This window comes from Triturus cristatus, chromosome 1_2, assembly GCF_964204655.1.
Source record: "Triturus cristatus chromosome 1_2, aTriCri1.1, whole genome shotgun sequence".
Classification (NCBI taxonomy): domain Eukaryota; kingdom Metazoa; phylum Chordata; class Amphibia; order Caudata; family Salamandridae; genus Triturus; species Triturus cristatus.
The window spans coordinates 63,600,703-63,623,963 of NC_140580.1; the positions used below are offsets into that span (position 1 = coordinate 63,600,703).

A 23,261-nucleotide genomic window follows, 5' to 3' on the forward strand; every position below is an offset into this window, starting at 1 on the left:
CAAATAAAAAGTTCTCCAGGTGCATATAAACTCCATAGTACATGCTCTCCAGGTTATTGTACCAAGTCTTACCTCCCGGCCTTTATAATACTGCACTCCCTCATCCAGACTCAGGAGACAACATACCACTTGCAAAAGCACAGTTCATGGAGCATCTCCCCTTCCCTGTGTCTCCAGCTTATCAGATGTAACTTCTCTTTCCCTTGGCATAGTCCACTCCTCTTTGACAGTAATTCTGGGAGTCAAACTCTGCTCCATTGTTCAGACTCTCGACTGGCGACAGGGTCTGCACCGTCTCTCCCCACCTATCCAGGGTAGCCTCCGAACGCTGTTCAGGTCTGCTGTCAGGCCTGTATGTCCCTGCCTTATCTCAAACTTCAAGGCAAGCCCAGACCTCCTCTGGGTTATCAAAGAAGTGACTCTTGCCATGTGCGAGTACTTCCTGGCACACCAATATATATTGGAGTCCTAGCTTCCTGTGCTTTGTTTTCACCTCTATGTAGGTTTTCCAGCGTGCTTGCACCATTATGGTGTAGTCTGGGCAGGTAGATAAGCAGAATGCACCTTTGAAAACCCTCAGAATACAGTTGTGATCTTTGCGGTTCATGATTCTATCAATCAAAGCTCTCTCAAAGCTCTCATGGGGGCTCCAGGCAGGGGCATCGGCACCAGCGCCCTATGGGCAAAAGCCAATAAAATGTTCTCCAGGTGCATGTGCACTCCATAGTAGAGGCTCACCAGGTCATTGTACCCAGTCTTACCTCCTGGCCTTTTTAACACTGCACTCCATCATCCAGACTCAGGAGACAACGTCCCACCTTCAAATGCACAGTTCATAAAGCATCTCCCCTATCCGTAGGGATAGTTTCCTGGCCCATTTTCCTCATCCTAGGAGCCCTCTTATAGGATGCCAGCCACTTATCAATGCCAACATCCTCCCCTACGTAGGAATGATGCCCTTGGGCAATTTGTGATCATATTCATCCCCCGCAATTACTTGCATGTCTTTATTGCTGCCACTATTCTCTTGGGACTTCAAGCCCAGCTTAACCCGTCTCTCCTCAAGGGCCAGTCTTCATTCCTCCAATTCCAGGGGGCTAACTTGGGCCTCAAGGTTCTTTGCCCCTTTCAGAGGTAGTGTTCCTTTCACTATCAGATGAGGAGGAGTGCCTCCTTCAGATGGTGGGCGGCCAGGCTGTCATTTTCCCCTTCATCCTTCTCCTTGATGACTCCTCTGTCATCATCGTCTTCCCCACTGTCAGGAATGTTTTTTTTTTTAATGTAACAGTGTTTGGGCTTGGTGAACCTCTTCCCAAGCCTGGAGGACTTTCTCTAGGTCCTCGTTCTTAGTTGAAGATTTCACCCTGTTCTTCCTGTCTTTACACAGTGCCTTCATTTCATTGAATTTCAGGGTGGGCATAAAGTCCATATTTCCTAGCCCTTTTTGCACCTTGTAAGGACTTTTGCAAAAACTTTAACAACCTTTTCAAAAGTTCTCAAAACGTTCTTTTAAGCTTGCAAACTCTTAGAGTCAGTATTAAGGAGACTCCTGAACTTGGCATCTTGGTTGAAAATTACAAGATCTTCCTTCTAGGTGCCGACTTGGTGGATTTTTTTAGCTTTCTCCTATTTAATAACTGCATTGCACTGCTAGCCTCAGGTCCTGGATCCCACCACCGCCACCAGTGTGAGGTAATGCAGTTTATTATAGGATGTAGTTCTGCAACCTCAGAGTATAATAAACTCACTAATCAGCCAGGCTTGTTTGTAAAATGCAACCCTGTGTAGCTGGCTTTGAACAATCAGGCTTTATCAGAAGAACAAGTGGCAAACATTTAGAAGTACCAATACAATTTAATAAGAAAGAAAACCGAGACAAGGGAAATGGACACCAATGTATAAATATCGATCTTATTTTTCTGAATTTTTAGAGACTAAAGAAAACAAAATCCACTGGAGGGTTCTGGAGATATGAATTTGTAAGTAAATCGTAGCTAACTGCTTTTCACTCAAAAAAACAACTTTGTCAAGTGGTTAGCAGTTACCTAAAAAACTTTTTATAAAATTGTGCTTGACTACTCCGGCCTGAATTGGGCGACCAACTCCAGCAAGGAGCAAAGTCACAGGTTGGACAATAAAACAAGCACCTTGACTCTACTGTTGTTAATAATTTCAAATCTGCAACCAAACTCTCAGAATCACAAAATCATATCAACACCAAACATTTTCTCTGCCCTTCCCAATCCCGCTCTTTACAAAAAAGCAGCATAAAGACTAACCTTTCAGGTGGTCGTAAAAGTTCTTACCATTCTTGCCGGAGCATCAACTGTTAGTGACATTTACCAATAAGCCCTCCAGCATGGGTTGTCAGAGGAAATGATCATTGTTGGTTTATTGATACTTACCAGTTTGCCCTCCAGGATGAGTTATCAGGCGAAGTGACAAAAGTGCTCTTATTTCTTTCTAGTGGGGAGACCATCATTTGTACAGATTGGATTCTCCAGATTTCCTCTCCTACCCGTTGCTGCAGACCTGTTTACTTGGAGATGCTGAGTGTGTGGGTATCTGAGCTGAAAGTCATTATTCAACATTATGCTGAAGTGAGATAGCTATGTTTAATTGATCTCCTCAAGTGATGACAGCAGTGTTCATTCTTTGGCAGCAAACTTAATTTTATCTCTTTCACTCTCAAGAAAATAAGAGATGCTTCTTGGATCTGTACCTTTTCCCCTTATATCAGGTAATTAGGTTTCCATTCAAACTTTCTTACAGCTTTCTTGAGTCTTGTAGTTTCCCTTGTAGGGGGAGGGTCCGCTGTACTCCATGGCATGCGTAACTTTGCTCCATGCCCCGTTAAGAGCCTCTACAAGCAGCAGTATGTCTTATGGTGGGAGCGAAAACATATGTGGCTGTATCATGATGGACTGCGCTAGCACATCGCAGAGTTGAGCTCCTGTGTTTATGTGCTTGCAGTGCTTAAGCTGAATTACATTTAACCTGATATTTCTCAGAGATACATTTTGGTTTTCAAATAGTACAGCTCGGAAACAGTGTTTATGTGCCACTTAAACAGGGAAATATTGGGTTAAAATAATTCAGTCTACACAACTTAGGTTCATAAAAACAAGCGGTCAGCTCTGTGATTAGCCAGTACCGCCATTCATGATATGGTCCCTGATTACATCTGCCACCTCTTGTGTATCTACACTGGCTACTGTTTGAGGAACACACCAAATGTCAAGATTTGCTGTTTTTTTCACAAATTGATAAATCTCAAATATCAATCTTATGCCTCTCACAAACTTTATTTTCAGGAATGACAAGTTCACCACTTTATAGCCTAGTCATCCTTAAAGATAAGATTTAAACTCTTAAACTAAGAGTGCACCTGTGCAGTCACCAGAGCCTTGAACTCTCCACCTGACCGCACTTGGCATGCTTGCAGCCCTCTGGCATTCAGAAAGAGAAACAAATGAGAAATCCACCCTTGCCAAATATTCAAGGATAGGAGGACCCATCTGAGACTGCACAGGGTGCTATTCCTGCTTCTCCCTTTTCCTAACACTTTGGAAGTTAATCATATGTATAATACAAAGGAACTACTGATTCTTGTATAAAGGCAAAGCAAGCCATCAGTCTTGTTTTGGACTGGGTTGTGTGACAGAATCGGCTTTGGTCATTGTGTGTAATGACCTGCTTACTTTTGTGGACTTAGATTCTCAGTCCATTGTATTGTATTGTAGAATTTAAGTAGTACTTCAGAATTCCAGTGAGTTTCTGAGGTATTCCAGCTGCATTGGGTTCCTGATAGCTTTTCTATAGTGAATGTTAACGGGGTGTTGATCATAGTTTAGCCTTTATGGAAGGTATTGGGTATGGTTTGTGTTGATCAAAGATGCTTTCAATCATGGTATAGTGAATTGGTAGCTGTGCATATGCATTAGGCTCTGTATAGCGTCAGAAAAGAAACTGTGTTGCAGACCAGTAAAACCTAGTTTATCCTCCATTTAGTCCACCCGGAGCCAAGGAGCAGTAACTCATAGGAAGATGCAGCTTCAAATTACTGAAGTATAATATATATGGATTCCTCGGAGGGGCGATTAGAGTCCAATCCACACAACAAATCTCTACAGACCTGGGCCAGGTGTCGATTTGAGGGTAGTGCCAGAGATAGCACAGGTAGGATTGCATAGCACAACAGACTCACTCTCCGCTGATTGCCTCCAACTCTAGGCAATATCCCCTGCATTGGACGAGCAATCACAATATCTTTTCTACTTGGTAGAAGGAGAGGAGACCAATACTGATGGTGATAGTGGTTTGCTCAAGCTGTCCACTGACTTCAGCACTTTTCAATGTATTATTCGGCCGAATGAGCTAAAGATGAAAGGTGTGTTAGGGGACGAATGAATGAAGAATGAATGAGAACGAAACCGGGACGCTCTGCATCGCTAAAAGGGTCGGTTCTTCATGGCATTTCTCAGGGATTCCCTTTGTCTCCTCCCTTGTTTTACATTTGTCATGGATCTGCCCCAGAGCCATGGTATCAGCATCTGCAGCATACCCTGGCTGGTTTGGAACAAACAAATGTGGAGGTGGTGTCATTTAGTTTTGATGAATGTTAACTGCGAGAGGTCAGGTGATGAAATTCACAGATGAGATTGCACCGCACATGTGTTTTATCACACAAAACACAATAAAAGCCACATATAGAAAGTGGGTATATGTTGGGGTGGGGGTTTTCCTTGGATTCCCACATTGAAGCAAGTTCTCATTTCATTAGCTTGAAATCCTCAGTACAATACTGCTGTTGAATCATAGAGAAGTATGTGCTGCTAGTTGGTATCTCTGACAAATTGTTAATGTTATGCCAATATATTTTAAGCTGTGCTACTTAGAAGCTAATGCATGTCCATAAGGAAAGCAATTGTCTTGTTGCTAGGCTAAGAAAAACTTTACTTCAAGGTGTAAACAGACTACATGTTAATGTTTAATGCAAGAGTGACATGTTAGAGCTTGAGCCTTAGATTTCAGTTCCTTTATGGTTTCACTTGTCAGTATTTGGAGGAAGATTTCATCTGTTCCATGCTATTAAGCTGTCCATGCCCAGATTTGTACAGAAAGGTGTTGTTACTCGTTCTTACTGCCACACTAAGACATAAGCCGTCTCTTTAACTATGCGATTAGACAACATTGTTGTAGTTTTAGAAAGAATAAAGAGGTTTTTTTAACCTGCTGTTTCTGATTTTTTATGATTGTTGCCTCTTTATTTTAATCCATTTAGATGCTATTCAATTACAAATGCAGATCAGCAATATATTTTATCATTGCATTTTATAAGGAAAATAAATCTACAGATGGTCCTGCTGTTCATAACTTTTGTGATCAGTTAAATGTTTAATTAATTGCAGAGCATGAGTCTACAGAACCCATTGTATCGATCATCATCAAAGAAGAGGGAGACACTGAGTATATTGGCCAGGATGAGACCATGGAACACATTAGTGATCCTAGAGGTGAGTAGTTGTAGTTTTCCAAGTGTATTCTTACTCCGCAACACATACTTCTTGGGATTTCTCACCATACCAAATATCCACAAGATATATTGAAAGGGGCAAGTGAATATTTAACATTTTTTCCCTACACACCTGAAATATTAGGGTGATTTGAACAACATTCCCACCGTGTTTGCACACTTACTGCAACTTTTTTTCAGGACTACAGTTAGTTATGCAAGTATGGTGAGAAAAGTTGTAGCTGGATTTTCCCAACAATCCCACTGGTTACCCCACTGAAATACATAGTTTCTATTCCTTTGCTTTATGATGGAAAACATTGAGGTGTGGGGTGACAGTTTGAGAAGAAATCTACACTGCTTAGAAATGGAAGTCATGAGCTAGAATTCACTCAATAAAAAATGAGTTCTAAAGTGTGAGTCATTTTCCACATTGCAGAGTACGTCAGTTTATGGCCTTAAGATTAAATACACAGCCTAATTCGCAATCGCTTGAAAGTTTATATGGCATAGCCAAGTATGACTGACACACCTACTTGCGACAGCTGCAGCTATAAAGAGGGACGGGCCTTAACATTATTCTTTCTTCTCAGATACTTTGTTTACACAACTGTGAGTGAACTTCATGGCCTAAATTGTATGTATTTAAATCTCAGCCAATCGAGTCATATTCAACAAAGACTAAGTGCAATAACGTAAGGTGAACATTTCATGTGTTGGGAACATATTCACTGCTGGACAAATCTTGGACTTTAAATGGAGTTAATAACAGGAAATTCAAATTCGGATCACCGGCTGCTTAGCAGGTCACGGGCTTCTGGAGCAGCATGGAAAACAAGTTAATTACTATTCCAGCCTATCTTTAAATATTTGGTGTACTTTACTTGTTTAGGTCGAGCATTCGAGACCTCTTGTATATACTTTAGTACATACTTACATGTGTATGTACTTTGTGGGCTCTGGAGATCAGCCCTAGGACTTGTCTGCTTCCGCTTAGGGACTTTTTCTTTCTGTTCAACTGCCTCTATTTAACTGTCTTGATAGAAAACGACCAGTAGGGGTCAGTAAAATACCAGAATTGCTTTCTGCTTGTTTAATTGCCTCTATTTAACTGTCTTGACAGAAAGCGACCAGTAGAGGTCAGTAAAATACCAGAATTATTTTCTGCTGAGGGACTTTCTTTTTTTAATTTTTCTGGCAACTGCCTCTATTTAACTTTCTTGATAGAAAACGACCAGCAAAGGTCAGTAAAGTACCAGAATCACTTTAGCATTCTCTAGATTCCAGTCCATAAACATTTTCTTCCACGAGCACCTGTAGACAATAATATTTTTTTAATTTTGTTTTTTCAGCGATATGACCACCGAAGGCCCTGAGTTTATATTAAAAACAGAGCTTCGGACTATACCATTTCCTGCTGAAAGGCAATATTTCTCTTCACGTGTTCCCATACCTGGTGTGTCATGCAGTTTGGTGCTTACTTTCCCTCCATGTTAAAGAACATTAGATGTTTCAGCACCCAGGCTAATGTGCTGCATAGCTAAATACATATAAGGTCCTCAAGGCAGGACCGATTGCATTGCAAATGCTTGTTTCTTGTAGCATTCTCTGAGTTCACCCAAGGGGATTTTCCCACGCACACTGTGAGCTGCTCTTCACTTCGACCCTGTGAAGCCAGGGGAGGAGTCAGCAGCATGCACAGCACACGTGGCCACATACCATCCAATTACACACTGTCTGCGGACGTCAGAGCTTGGTCTGCTCAACCTCCATCATGAACAACTGCAGGCACCAAGAGTAGAGAGCATTAGCGAGCGTTATCAGCTCAGCCTGTGACATTAATGACGACTGATCATACAAATGATCAATTCATAATCCATTACCTTGGCCCCAGGATTAAGAAGCATGCTGACAATTTAACGGGAGGATATTGGAAGTGCCTCAATGTGTACTACCCCGTGTTTTCTGGACCTACATGCTGCTTTCTGTACATGAAATACAACATGTGACATCCCAGATTGGCCCTTAAATAGCACATTTTCTCCATAATTGGCATAGAGAAGAGCGAGGCTGAGATAAGAGGTAGCATTGCAGCTTATGCTCCTTTAGTGGTTTAAAGTCTGCTGTTTCTCTCAGTACGTCACCTGCACTGACCAAGTTAATACACAGGTCAGGCTGTGCCGCGGCTCCGGAGGCCAGCTCCAGGGCCGCTAACAATCATGCTTCTATCAGAGCCACCTGCCACAGGAGCTGGATGTGCAGTCCCCAAGGCAGCCCCCAGCCCGGGCCCTCATTGAGCACTTGGACGCAGCATTGCTGTAAATGCAGCCAGCTCTGGTCCGATGGTTGCGGTCACTCTACCTGATTGCAGCTTGACACCCACAGCTCGCATGTGGTCAAGGTGCCTAAAAATGCGTGATAAATGCATTGTAATACACACCACCATATTAAAATGCTTTAGTCTAACGCCTGATGCGTGGTACTTGGCAGGGTTGCACTGTAGCACATGAAGCTATTTTGATCTTATCCAACAGGAGATGCATTTAGTCAGTACTAAGATGGAGGCAAGTTTGGTTGATCATATTCTTTCATTTAAATGATTCTGTATACTGGTTACTGAAGGTATTATGGTCTGTAGGTGTCCACTTCTCCTTTCTGGTTTTTCCTAATGTGTAAAGTTATTTTCCTTCTGATTGAAGTTTGTGTAATTGACAGTTTTCACTATGACATTAAATTGCAGAGATTTAGAAAGGATTTAAATAGCTACTAAATGTTTATGGGTGCTTAGAATATATGGGTCTTTAAAAAAAGTTAAGATTGTTATGAAGTTCAAATTTGTGAAGATTTATTGAAAGGCTTTGGTCTTATGACATTTATAAATGCTCAAACTAAATGATCTAAAAAGATGCAGGGCAAATGAATTCATTTTCAGAGCATTGTGTTTGAATTCAGAAGTGGAAATATTGGCTCAGGCCTCAGATATTTTGTAAATAGTTTGCAGAAAGAGAGTTAGTACATCAGGAATTAATCTTTATTTCTCCTAATCCAGAAAAGGTATTTTCACTGGCCCAGAAAGAGCCCTTTCCACTCACTGCTAGTCCTAACGTTATCTATAATATTATATCTGTACAAGGTCTCCTCTCTCATGACCACGTAAACTTGATCTTATCAGTCACTCACTCCCTTTTCTGGCATCACTCTAGTTCCTTTTTCTCTAAACTTCACTAGAAATTCTTATTCATGGCTTTTTGTGTCATCTCCAATTGGTCCACCATTACGAAAGTGATCTTTCCCTGGTTATATCTTTCTTCTGATGCTTTTCTGTATTTATCCAAACATCTTTTCCATGTGTTATACAAAGAAATCCATCGTACTTATTTAAATGATATTAAACAGGCCAAAAAATCCTATTTAACAGAGAGGATTAATAATGCTGCTAATTCCAGCAAAGAGCTATATAAAATCCTGAAGGAGTTTACTACTCCTCAGGATAACCAGCTCACTCTTCTCCCCATGCAAGAATGTGTCGATAGAATATCTTTCTTTTTCAATGAAAAAGTTAAAGCTATTTATAGATCCTTCCCCCAGGACAATGCCAATAATACCGTCGAGCACCCAGCTGGGAAGAGCCAACCATTGGTGCCTATGCTGGTCGAATTTAAAACTGTGATCTGCGAACAGGTATCAGAAGCTATTGCCAAGATCAAATCTGGCTCGCCAGCCGACCCTCTTCCCCCTCGTTTTTTCATGTAACTAGCACCCCAGTTGATAAATAAATCAACAGAGATTTTTAATTTGTCTCTGGACCAAGCAACGGTGCCGGTAAGATGGAAAAACAACAATTGATGGACAGAATGTAGAACAATGTCATACATTCACCCCAGTACAGAGATCTGGGCCCAAATCCATCGTTTTTGTGCTCACCATGCCATTCCAGTTTGAACCCAGCCATATGCAAATCAGTCTTGACCCTGTGCCTCATGGGAACAGTCCAGCCCGAACTGCCAGGCCAGGTCCTCCCTGGACTGGAAACAAGCATCCTAGGACCGGTTTCGGGGTTTCACTCCTCTTCAGCCAGGATAGCTTGATTCCAGTGGCATGGAGAGCACAGGACTCACGTCTGAGCATACCCGCCCCACTCGGGGTGACAAATGCAAAAACAACAATTGATGGACAGAATGTAGAACAATGTCATACATTCACCCCAGTACAGAGATCTGGGCCCAAATCCATTGTTTTTTTGCTCACCATGCCATTCCAGTTTGAACCCAGCCATATGCAAATCAGTCTTGATCCTGTGCCTCATGGGAACAGTCCAGCCCGAACTGCCAGGCCAGGTCCTCCCTGGACTGGAAACAAGCATCCTAGGACCGGTTTCGGGGTTTCACCCCTCTTCAGCCAGGATAGCTTGATTCCAGTGGCATGGAGAGCACGGGACTCACGTCTGAGCATACCCGCCCCACTCGGGGTGACAAATGCAAAAACAACAATTGATGGACAGAATGTAGAACAATGTCATACATTCACCCCAGTACAGAGATCTGGGCCCAAATCCATTGTTTTTTTGCTCACCATGCCATTCCAGTTTGAACCCAGCCATATGCAAATCAGTCTTGACCCTGTGCCTCATGGGAACAGTCCATCCCGAACTGCCAAGCCAGGTCCTTCCTGGACAGGAAACAAGCATCCTAGGACCGGTTTCGGGGTTTCACCCCTCTTCAGCCAGGATAGCTTGATTCCAGTGGCATGGAGAGCACGGGACTCACGTCTGAGCATACCCGCCCCACTCGGGGTGACAAATGCAAAAACAACAATTGATGGACAGAATGTAGAACAATGTCATACATTCCCCCCAGTACAGAGATCTGGGCCCAAATCCATCGTTTTTTTGCTCACCATGCCATTCCAGTTTGAACCCAGCCATATGCAAATCAGTCTTGACTCTGTGCCTCATGGGAACAGTCCAGCCCGAACTGCCAAGCCAGGTCCTCCCTGGACTGGAAACAAGCATCCTAGGACCGGTTTCGGGGTTTCACCCCTCTTCAGCCAGGATAGCTTGATTCCAGTGGCATGGAGAGCACGGGACTCACGTCTGAGCATACCCGCCCCACTCGGGGTGACAAATGCAAAGACAACAATTGATGGACAGGATGTAGAACAATGTCATACATTCACCCCAGTACAGAGGTCTGGGCCCACATCCATCGTTTTTTTGCTCACCATGCCATTCCAGTTTGAACCCAGCCATTTGCAAATCAGTCTTGACCCTGTGCCTCATGGGAACAGTCCAGCCCGAACTGCCAAGCCAGGTCCTCCCTGCACTGGAAACAAGCATCCTAGGACCGGTTTCGGGGTTTCACCCCTCTTCAGCCAGGATAGCTTGATTCCAGTGGCAAGGAGAGCACGGGACTCGCGTCTGAGCATACCCGCCCCACTCGGGGTGACAAATGCAAAAACAACAATTGATGGACAGAATGTAGAACAATGTCATACATTCACCCCAGTACAGAGATCTGGGCCCAAATCCATCGTTTTTGTGCTCACCATGCCATTCCAGTTTGAACCCAGCCATATGCAAATCAGTCTTGACCCTGTGCCTCATGGGAACAGTCCAGCCCGAACTGCCAAGCCAGGTCCTCCCTGGACTGGAAACAAGCATCCTAGGACCGGTTTCGGGGTTTCACCCCTCTTCAGCCAGGATAGCTTGATTCCAGTGGCATGGAGAGCACGGGACTCACGTCTGAGCATACCCGCCCCACTCGGGGTGACAAATGCAAAAACAACAATTGATGGACAGAATGTAGAACAATGTCATACATTCACCCCAGTACAGAGATCTGGGCCCAAATCCAATGTTTTTTGCTCACCATGCCATTCCAGCTTGAACCCAGCCATATGCAAATCAGTCTTGACCCAGTGCCTCATGGGAACAGTCCAGCCCGAACTGCCAAGCCTGGTCCTCCCTGGACTGGAAACAAGCACCCTAGGACCGGTTTCGGGGTTTCACCCCTCTTCAGCCAGGATAGCTTGATTCCAGTGGCATGGAGAGCACGGGACTCACGTCTGAGCATAACCGCCCCACTCGGGGTGACAAATGCAAAAATAACAATTGATGGACAGAATGTAGAACAATGTCATACATTCACCCCAGTACAGAGATCTGGGCCCAAATCCATCGTTTTTTTGCTCACCATGCCATTCCAGTTTGAACCCAGCCATATGCAAATCAGTCTTGACCCTGTGCCTCATGGGAACAGTCCAGCCCGAACTGCCAAGCCAGGTCCTCCCTGGACTGGAAACAAGCATCCTAGGACTGGTTTCGGGGTTTCACCCCTCTTCAGCCAGGATAGCTTGATTCCAGTGGCATGGAGAGCACGGGACTCACATCTGAGCATACCCGCCCCACTCGGGGTGACAAATGCAAAAACAATAATTGATGGACAGAATGTAAAACAATGTCATACATTCACCCCAATACAGAGATCTGGGCCCAAATCCATTGTTTTTTTGCTCACCATGCCATTCCAGTTTGAACCCAGCCATATGCAAATCAGTCTTGACCCTGTGCCTCATGGGAACAGTCCAGCCCGAACTGCCAGGCCAGGTCCTCCCTGGACTGGAAACAAGCATCCTAGGACCGGTTTCGGGGTTTCACCCCTCTTCAGCCAGGATAGCTTGATTCCAGTGGCATGGAGAGCACGGGACTCACGTCTGAGCATACCCGCGCCACTCGGGGTGACAAATGCAAAAACAACAATTGATGGACAGAATGTAGAACAATGTCATACATTCACCCCAGTACAGAGATCTGGGCCCACATCCATAGTTTTTTTGCTCACCATGCCATTCCAGTTTGATCCCAGCCATATGCAAATCAGTCTTGACCCTGTGCCTCATGGGAACAGTCCAGCCCGAACTGCCAGGCCAGGTCCTCCCTGGACTGGAAACAAGCATCCTAGGACCGGTTTCGGGGTTTCACCCCTCTTCAGCCAGGATAGCTTGATTCCAGTGGCATGGAGAGCACGGGACTCACGTCTGAGCATACCCGCGCCACTCGGGGTGACAAATGCAAAAACAACAATTGATGGACAGAATGTAGAACAATGTCATACATTCACCCCAGTACAGAGATCTGGGCCCAAATCCATAGTTTTTTTGCTCACCATGCCATTCCAGTTTGAACCCAGCCATATGCAAATCAGTCTTGACCCTGTGCCTCATGGGAACAGTCCAGCCCGAACTGCCAGGCCAGGTCCTCCCTGGACTGGAAACAAGCATCCTAGGACCGGTTTCGGGGTTTCACCCCTCTTCAGCCAGGATAGCTTGATTCCAGTGGCATGGAGAGCACGGGACTCACGTCTGAGCATACCCGCCCCACTCGGGGTGACAAATGCAAAAACAACAATTGTTGGACAGAATGTAGAACAATGTCATACATTCACCCCAGTACAGAGATCTGGGCCCAAATCCATTGTTTTTTTGCTCACCATGCCATTCCAGTTTGAACCCAGCCATATGCAAATCAGTCTTGACCCTGTGCCTCATGGGAACAGTCCAGCCCGAACTGCCAAGCCAGGTCCTCCCTGGACTGGAAACAAGCATCCTAGGACCGGTTTCGGGGTTTTGCCCCTCTTCAGCCAGGATAGCTTGATTCCAGTGGCAAGCAGCTCAAGTCAGACCTATTCTGATAAAGCCGACCCTAGATTCCAGTGAACCAGGCAATTACCGTCCCATCTCGCTACTGCCCTATTTCGGGAATGCGCTTGAATCCTTGGTTAACAAACAATTTACTATTCATTTGGAAAGTCATGGACTTCTCGATCCATCACAATCAGGATTCCGGTCAGCGCATAGCACCTAAACGGCAGTAGTAGAGATGGTCGATAACATAAGGCTGACCCTGGATAAAAGAGAATCAGCTATGCTGGTTCTCTTGGACCTGTCAGCCGCTTTCGACACCATCTCCCATGACATTTTAAAACACCGGCTCTGGGAGATGGGGGTCCGAGAGAAAGCTCAGGACTGGTTTAAAAACTATCTAAAGGACCGTTCCACTACTGTGCATTTAGGTTCCTTGGCCTTATGTAGCAGACCAGTTAGCACTGGAGTTCCTCAGGGATCAATCCTGAGCCCTATGCTTTTTAATCTTTATGTAACACCGTTGGCCAGGATAATCAGGTCCTATGGGTTCGAGGTAGTGTTATATGCTGATGACACCCAGCTGTTAAACACATTTGGTCCTGACCCTACAGATACTATGATCCGGTTTAAAAACTGTCTGACCCACATTAACAGCTGGATGGGTAATAACAAACTACAGCTAAATGGCAGTAAAACCGAGATCATTCTGTTCGGCAGGGCCGAAGAGTATTGCTCTAACTGCTGGTGGCCTCAGGCATTGGGTTCATGCCCGTCTCCAAAACAAGCAGTCTGTAACCTTGGGATAACGATCAACAATAAGCTTTCCATGAAAAACCATGTCAATTTTGTGCTGGGTACCTGTTATGGTATCTTTTGGAAGATCTTTAACCCCTTCTGTGTCACGCCCTTTCCCCCTCCTGTGCCGGGCGTTTCATTAGTGGGTGGGGTTCATGACGAGATAGTCTCGTCATGGGCACAGCGCGACCGTGCTCCATGACGAGACTATCTCGTCATGGGCACAGAAGAGATTAAATGGCTACCTATTGAAACCAGGAAGCCATTGGTCCAGGGCCTAATTGTAAGCCGCATGGATTACGGGAATGCCTTATTAGCCTCCTTAAATGAAGACCTCATTTCCAAACTGCAAATTTTGCAGAATACTGCAGCCAGATTGATCCTAAATCTACCTCCAAGATCCCCCTCTGTCCCTAGTCTGAGGCTTCTTCACAGGCTTCCAGTTAGAAAAAGAGGTAATTTTAAAATCCTGTGCCTAACACATAGAAGTATCCATGGCACTGGGCCTGGTTATTTAGCAAAAAAACTTAAAAGGTTTCAGCCAGGAAGAACACTAAGGTCCAGTTCAAAATCTCTTCTTACCCCATTACGAGTCCGCACCGTACGGAATGGGGGTCGATCCTTTTCCTTTCTCGCTCCTCATCTCTGGAACAAGCTGCTGTCTCACCTACTGTCTATCACGAATAACCAGCGTTTCCGCAAAGAATTGAAAACATAGCTATTTGACCAGAAATAATGGAACTGGATATGACCCTTAGTCTTTGGAGTCTCCGCAAGCGCCACGAGACCTATCGGTGACATGTGCGCTATATAAGTTTCTCTGACTTGACTTGACTTATAAAGAAGTGATATGTGCAAATATAGTGGTATATGAGTTCTTAAGGCTTTCCATTACTGTTCTCTGCTTTGACAGTTGTCTTTTGGGAGAACAGGATTAGTCCCTTCTACTAGATAATGAACATGAATGTGCGTTTACTGGCCCTAGATTGCGATCCAAGGTTCTGTGCTGATCTTCTCTGAGCCTTCTAAAAACTGTTTAAATTCTGTGTCCCACATTGTATTGTTGCTACTTTACAGGCCTGGGCCTTTTGGTATAATTTCTGTATTATTTATTAGATTTTCTATGGGTATTTGCTAAGGTATTTTTTTATTTAAATTTAACTTTTAGACTAAGAAGATAAACTTACTAAAATGAAAAGGTAATAAAATCTTGATGTACTTAATAAATACGAGAATTTAGTCAACTGCAACATCTTATGGCATTTCTCCCAGTTCCTATTCATGTGCACATGTCATTTTTGGCTATCAACATTCAGAGTAGCCATGTATGACAAAAGCAGCTTTCTCCTTTGAAGATTATAAAAATTGACAGTTACAATACGGTCAACCAATTAATTAATAAGAATGATATAAATTCATAGTATGTAGCATCCTTTAGGAAATTCAGGTCGTTTTCAGGAATAAGGTATAACAATAAACAACCTAAGTGGTGTCATTTCATCAAAGTATAATTGAATTTGTTGTGATTGATCAAATAGGGAAGACCACTATAGCATACATTGTAGGTTCTGAATTCATTCCTGTCTGTAGTCAGTGATTGATCATTGAGTCTGACTTGAAACATTAACATCAAAACACTGATATAGGTAAAATCATACAGTTAGTGAAAGCTCTCTATACTCCCTGCAGTATGGCACAAAAGAGACTCTTCACAAAGGTACACTTACAAGTGAGTGAATCTACACTTGTAAGGTACCACTTTTGAGTAAATGTACCTCTTTTGGCTATTCGCCATTTACACGTATAAAGTTACTCAAAAGTGTAGTCCTCCGTGTCCTCACCCCAGTATGAGTCAGTAAAAAGTGAGATATAACGATAGCATTACTACTAGTAGTGAGTTTATGACTGTATTTGTTGTACTGCACACTTGACTTAAACCTCTGCTATGGGGGCAAAGTTCTCCCATTGGTAAAATAGAGGAAAATTTGAATAGGTTTATTAAATGTTAATGTACATTCATTTTAAAAGTAGGACCCACTAATAAAATTGCTACATCACTATTAACTTAATTTTGAATTATGTAATTAAATTAAAATTATTTTTTACAGATTTATCTAAAAACAAACCACTTAAAGTAGAACTTTATACTTATTTATTATGTATTGAAAATTAATTACTAAAATGTATGCACGGAATTGATTTTAATGAATCGGATAACTTTTTTTTAGGCATGTACTTTTATTGCATCTATTTTTTAGATTTGAAAAAGGTAATTCACTTCTTTTTTTAAATAAAATATATTTATTGTGCATATATATATATATATATATATATATATATTTTTTTTTTTACATTAATCTAAATTGATATATATGTTTAAAAAGGCAAAATAAACAATTTTATTTTTTGACATTATTTCCTACTGGGCCTATTCTAAGTACATTACCCCATAATTTGCAATGGGATGGTCTTGCAGTTCAACTGATTAGCCATGGGTGGTGTTGAACCTACTTCATCTCTACGTTTACAACTGTTGTGGGATTTTTAAGACCTCTCATATTTACTACTAATGTGTGCTGAAATCTCAGGCGGATATCTTCACACATAAAAGTTAGGCGATGCAGAGGTGTAGACCTCCACGTATAGGTTAGTGAATAATATTTTGTAGTACGCTAATAGTACTACTAGACGTATGGCGAATACAGTTTGTTTTAGGTCTCAAAAAGTTTCAACCAAGTCCAAGATAAGCGGCATATCGGTAGTGCTCTACTTAATTTAGAAAAGGCAGCATTGTTTAGCAGTTAATGCAATAATCCTGCCGACTCTTAAAACCTAGCTCTCAGTCACAATTTCAAATGGTGTATTTCGTGTTATAGAGGGTAATCATCACCATGCCCTTGCTTTTAGTTGATGAATCAGTGGAAGAATTTTCGATACCATAATTCAGAGCTTTGGTGAAATAAATCTACATAATATTGGTCCATACACTTATGAAACCTTTTAGTGTAAATGTGTGATTAACCCTGCAATCGTTGAAGCAAGAAGAACCAGTTGCTTAGATCACCTGGACAGGTCAACTTTTAAAAAGACACATTGCTAAATCTGTATAAACACCCCTGTTTCACACTTCCAAAACCCTCACAAGAGCTCTTCCTTGAACACGCTTTCCCCCTGGAGCACCTATTTACAAATGTATAGATTATTTGCATGACTCTAATGCTGATATTGAATTCGCAAAATTGATTGAATAATGTGTGTTTTTTATGGGAGATGTGATTATTGTGATTCTTCATCCACAGTGACCACCTTGTTTCGTACTGTTATTGACCCAGGTCCGGTGGATTTTTGGGTTTCCCCATTGTAGTGCAACGTCCTGTAGGAGTCTGGCTGTCTCCCCTATACAGGTACAGGGAAACATCCTTAAATTGAAGTTTCCTCTGTGGTGAATAGCAGCTCGATAGCATTCTTCCTTTCAATTGAAATTTCTGTCAATTGTTATTCTACTAGGGCTTTCCCAGTGAATAATGAACATCATAATGTCGAAATATAGCCCATCATTTGGATCCTGTCGCAAACCAACCATACAAACTTGCAGGCGGATAAGGATGATAATTTTACTCGGGGTGACTATAAATGTGGAGGATGGTAATCAATTCCAACACCAAATTTATATCTTGTGAGTTCACCTCTGTAAGTTAGATTACCCAGTAAATTCATAATTTCCAGACTCTGGGATCCTTGAATAAAGCTCTCCCTCTTTTTTGGTAATGTGAAACATACCTTGAGAAAATTAATGAGCTGGTCAAGACAGGATATCTCATCACATCGGTCGAATTAACATCAAACTGTTGGTTTTATTTCTTCACTCCAAGGCAAGGGAGTGATCTGTGAGACCAGCATGGACACCTTGAGCTTGTATCGGATCAGCCGAGTGGCTACAAGCATAGTACAGTCTGAGTAGAAGGTTGGATGGAGTTGACCTTTACAGCTGGGTCAATAGTGAACCGCATAATTGATTGACTTTTGAAATTATTAGCTTCAAATTTCATGAAATATTTTGTCACTAAAATGCAGTGATTCTGTAACCTCTTGGAATTTTTTTCGTTGGCCATTTGTTTCCAGCGTTTTCATTTCCTTTAGTTCTACTTACCTTAAGTGAAACTGATTTTATCTAAGAGCCCGATTCACAAAGACGGGATTGTAATGCAGTTAGTGTCTTTACACTCTGACTACTTTGCAACCCTACCTTGTTCTAAGAGCGATGTGCTAATCAGTCATAGCACCAAACGGCCGTCCAGAGGGAGTACCAAAAAATCCTGCCTCATCAATATTTATGAGTCAGAAGTCCTTTTTGCATACAGTTGTGAATGCTTGGATAGAGGGCTGTAAGGGACAGCAGACCTCAATTACTTAATTCACATTCATTGAATGTCTGCAATTTTTTTTAAGCATCCCCTTTCTTTAGTTGCAAAAATAAAAGTTGTTAGTGAACGTGGAGCACCATATAGGGAGGGAGCATGTAGTTCTCCGTGTACCACTGTCTGCTCTCCCAGTGCCCACAGCTGACACTCACAAATTGGAAGCTGTCTATAAAGATATCTTCCTTTTTGTGAATGGTACCATCTTCTTTGACAAGTTGGTATTCTGTCAGTGATTTGTGACCATAATTGAGATCACAAAACATTGATACATCCCTATGGACTCGGAAGGAAGAGGGGACAGCCCATTCATATGCCCCCTCCTCTTTGTGATTCGCAGTCAGTTGCAAAGGGCATTTGCTAGTATTTTGTGCTTTTCAGTGTGTGCTTTGTACATTGCAACTTATTTGTTTGCAAAGATATGATTTTGCAGATTTCAATAAGATGCAAAAAGAATAGATGATGATCTAAATGTGGCCTTTGACTGGTAGTGCACGTTTATTTGTTCATATTTTTTTTTGGTCTTCTGTTTCTTCTCCTTTACATTGCAACCACTTTAAAATGGGTGTTTTAGTTTGTAGCGCTGTAAAATTAAATTTAAGGGAAGTCTGCATGATCTCGGATTCATAATATTGTTTTGCTTGCTTTTCTCTTTGCCCAATGGTGCAGCAGAATTGAAACAAGCATTTGCAATGCAATAGGTCTCGCATTTACTAGAGTTTGAGCTATTGGCATTCTAAATGACAAGGCCTTTTATTTACTTGCTGATGTTTAAAACATAAATAAAATGCATTGCTATTTACAATGCCAATAGCTTAAACTCTAGTGAATGCGAGACCTATTGCATTGCAAATGCTTGTTTTTTACTGGTAACAAAAAATAGGGCAGTACCATTTTCAGCATTGTTGAGGCCTCTGCATTACAGAATGGAACGCACCGTTTTTTACTCCACAGGGGAATTTATGTACCAGGCACCTGTGAAACAAGTAAACTTAACAAGCAGAGACTTTAAAACCAAGAAAAGCGTTGCACAATACACATGAATAAAATCATTATCACGAATAATGACCTTTTGCAGCATACATTACATGCCATTCTCAAGAGGAACAAAAAAAGTTAAAAATTGAAAAATAAAGAGCTACTGAAACTGTCTGTCGGTACGACCATGAACGGATGAGAGTGAAAATAAAGAGAGTGGATTGATTTGTCATGATATAGCACCCGTGAAGCTGTCAGTGGCAGGGATCACACTGATTTAATGTACTAAATCCACTTTCCCACTTACTTTGCGGCCCTGAAGTTCAAAGCCAATGTAAAACAGAAACTTAGGTGCACATGCATCAACAAATCCAATAGCGATTCCTTAATAGCGATAAATAAGGAATCGTTATTAAGGAATCGCTTTTCAGGATACATCAACAGATTCGGCAAAAATTAGCAATTCCTTAAAAATCGCAAATATTTACCGAATCAACAATAGCGAGTACAGCAAACACCGAAATAGCTATTAGCGATATCGGTAATAGCGAAATCGCTAATACCGATCCCGGTAATAGCGAAATCGGTAATAGCGAAATCGCAAATAGCGATTTCGCAAAAAACGGGTCGCTCTGGGAACGATCTAATGACATCACAACCAGGAAGTACAGCAGCCCCACCCTCATTCACTCGGCAGAGGAGCAAACAGGAGCAGGAACTGGAGACAGCCTGAGCCCAGTGATACACCACTGACAGGACTACCACCCAACCCAACCAGGATGGAGAAAGAAGCACCAGCCAGCGCAGAATCTGCCAGAAAGAGAAAGCGCAAGTTCTCCGACCGGGAACTGGAGCACCTGATCGAGGGGGTGATCAGCAAACATGATCGGCTGTTCGGGAAGCTGTCCCTAAAGGTGCCAGAGGCTGAAAAGCGTCGCATATGGCTGTGCATCAGAGAGAGGGTCAATGCGGTGGGTGTGACGCCACGCAGCATCGACGATTTAAAAAAGAGGTGGTACGACCTCAGGAAGCGGGCCAAGGAGAGGATCGCTGAAAGGCTCCGGGAGGCTGGCAGAACAGGAGGGGGACCATCTACAGTGCCAGAAAACACTGCCCTGGAGGAGCTGGTAGAAGGGACCATTGAGCCAGAGGCCGTCGTGGGAGTCACACAGATGGACACCTCCGGCGCAGCCACAAGTGCCCAAGGTAAGATGCATGTCTGTGCCCATACTCAGCATTGCGTACAACCATTCCCAAACCCCCAGCACGATCACAGTGTGCATGCAGAATTGCCCCACACATCTTCACTCATAACAATAGTGCATCATGGGAGTCGTAGTCATGTCAGGCCGGTGTGCATGTACAGGGAGAAAAAACATACTTTAGTCAAGAAATCCGTAGAAGCTAGAAATAGACTTTAATTAAGTGAATCATAGTAGGACATGTATGTAGCAAAAAACACCTTAGTAGTAACAATCCCACTAACCATGCACTGTTTCACACACAGATGCATCTCATCATATCAGAGACACCAGCTGATTCGGACGACGATACTCCGGCAGAGCCGCATTCACCACCTCCACCACCACCACCACCACCACCACCACCTGCTGATGCGCCAACTGTAACGAGACAGCAGAGACGCAGGTCACAAGTCCCACCCATGCAGGTGATGGATGCATGTCAGACACCTGCTACACCATCGGGCCAAAGTCCAGCATTCGTCACACCGCCTGCAGCACCACCAGCACGTGTCCGACTCCCATTGCGCCGCAGGTCTCTGCGCAGTACGCCATATGTAGGCGAAGATGCAAGCTCCCCAAATGGTGGCATTGAAGAACAGATGCTGCGGGTCCAGCGCCTACAGGGGAGACACATGGCTACCATCAGCAGTCACATAGCGCGCCTGGCAAAAGAAATGCGCACCCTGACTGCGGCAGTGAGGGACATGACCACTGTGGTGGCAGAGGGTAATGGGAACCTGAGGGAGGACATACAGGAACTCACCCGTGCCATGAGAGCAGGGCATGACAGCGAGAGAAGGAGGCACCGGCAGAACTTGCTCCGGTCCGCAGCCTCTACAAAGGCCATCACTAGGCTCTGCAACAGCACAGCTGTTTTGTCACGCCGCTCAGTGTCACTGCAGGTGGACCTGTGCCATTATTGCGGTGATGTTGCCAAGGCCCTAGGCCAGGTGACCGCTGCAGTGGAACACCTGCAGAGCGGTACTTTCAGTGCTAGCGCATTGGGAGGGGAGGACGGCAGTGAGGCTGCCTCAAGTGTGAGCAGTGTTTCCGTGGCAGAGGCCAGTACCAGGAGGCGCAGTTTGCGCTGCTCCACAGCCACAGGGACAGGCCGTGGTGAGGTAGAGGAGACACCTGAAAGGAGGCTGGCAAGCGCCACTAGACTGACCATGGTGGGGTAACCAGGGTCCTCTCCTATTTGACACTTGCACACCCGTGACTACAACGGGCATGTTTTGTTACACTTGTTTTGGGGAGCTCTTATTTTGTATCATGTCTGCCCGCACATGCCTCAGTGCTCCTGTGCATTAAACAGTAGCACCACAAATGCAATCGTCATGGTTCATTGTTACCTGGATCAGAAATGATGTTGCGTGATGTATGTCCGCCTCCTTTGCCCCTCAGCTGTGTTAGGGACGTGGGCCTGTCGGTGTTGTGCGGTGTGGTTGGTCATCCCGGTAGCCATCATTCCTGTCCACCTCTATGGGTATCCCCCTTCTGGTAGCGATGTTGTGCAGCATGGCACATACAGCTACAATCCTGCAGCAGGTGTCAGGTTTGTATTGCATGGCACCGCCAGTCTTGTGTAAGATTCTTTTTTCCTTTTTTTTTTTTTATTATTAAATACCTGGTTTGATAACAATATATACATTTATATAATAGACAATCTGACATAGCTTGATCTTTACATTGAAGGTCATAAATAATACATAATACATAATCAGGTGTTTCGTGATTCCATTAAATATAAAATACAAGAATATATATATTAAGAAGGCAGTTAGTTCATAAATGTTAAACTAACATTTAGAAAAATCTAAATACAATCTGTATGCAGCTCTGCCCTACCATTGGGAGTTCCTCCACCTCTTCAGAGGAGCCCATATTTCTAACCCCAACTCCCTCAACTTCCTTCCCCTACGACTGTATAGAGCAGCTTCAATATTATGTATCCCAAGTAGTCTAGATAGCCACAGTTGAAACGTAGGGGCCAAGGCGTCTTTCCAACTTCCTGCTAACATTAAACGCAAGACAGCCAGACATAAAAACACAAAGGCTTCCTCCTCCGTCTTCAGCCCCAGGTTACTGTCAATACCTGTTATCATTAGGGTTGGGGATAGGTTGATCTTTCTACCTAGCAGCCCCTCCAAAAACTTTTCAATCTCTTCACAAATTATACTCAATTTATTACATTGATAAAACATGTGGATCAGATTGGCGGGTCCCTCCACACACCTTGGGCATTTATCATCTTCCCTTTTATTCCACTCATATAGTTTGGAGGGTGTATAATATAAGTTAAATATGGTTTTGTAATGTTGTGACTTTAAATTTGTGGAGCGAAAGTTTTTCCCTGCCATTTGCAATGCTTTGTCCACATCAACATCCGGATCATCTAGTTTCTCCATCCAGGAAGCCTCAACCTTTTCAATGTCATCTTGTAGGCTTAATAACAAGATGTTATATACCACTTTAATTTTAGTCCCCCCACCTAACATATAGTCAAACTCCTTGATTCTACCGCCTGGACATATCCTTGGTCTGATACCCATTAAAGTATTACGTATTTGTAAATATTTAAAGCCTTGATTATCTTGTATACCAAATTTCTGTTGAATAGTGCCGAAGTCTAACATTTGCCCCCCTTCCCAGATATCCCCTATTCTTGTC

At 43.3% G+C, this 23,261-nt stretch overlaps 1 protein-coding gene across 3 annotated transcripts in view; it reads left to right on the forward strand.

Annotated features, from left to right (window-relative positions):
* Window positions 1–23,261, forward strand: part of LOC146866795 (zinc finger protein 181-like) — a 182,615-nt gene that overhangs the window by 116,073 nt on the left and 43,281 nt on the right. For all 3 annotated transcript variants that reach the window (XM_085601438.1, XM_085601446.1, XM_085601454.1), the window contains one exon: window positions 5,412–5,516. In XM_085601438.1, the coding sequence (XP_085457564.1) occupies window positions 5,412–5,516 (105 nt within the window). The remainder of the gene's footprint in view (window positions 1–5,411; window positions 5,517–23,261) is intronic.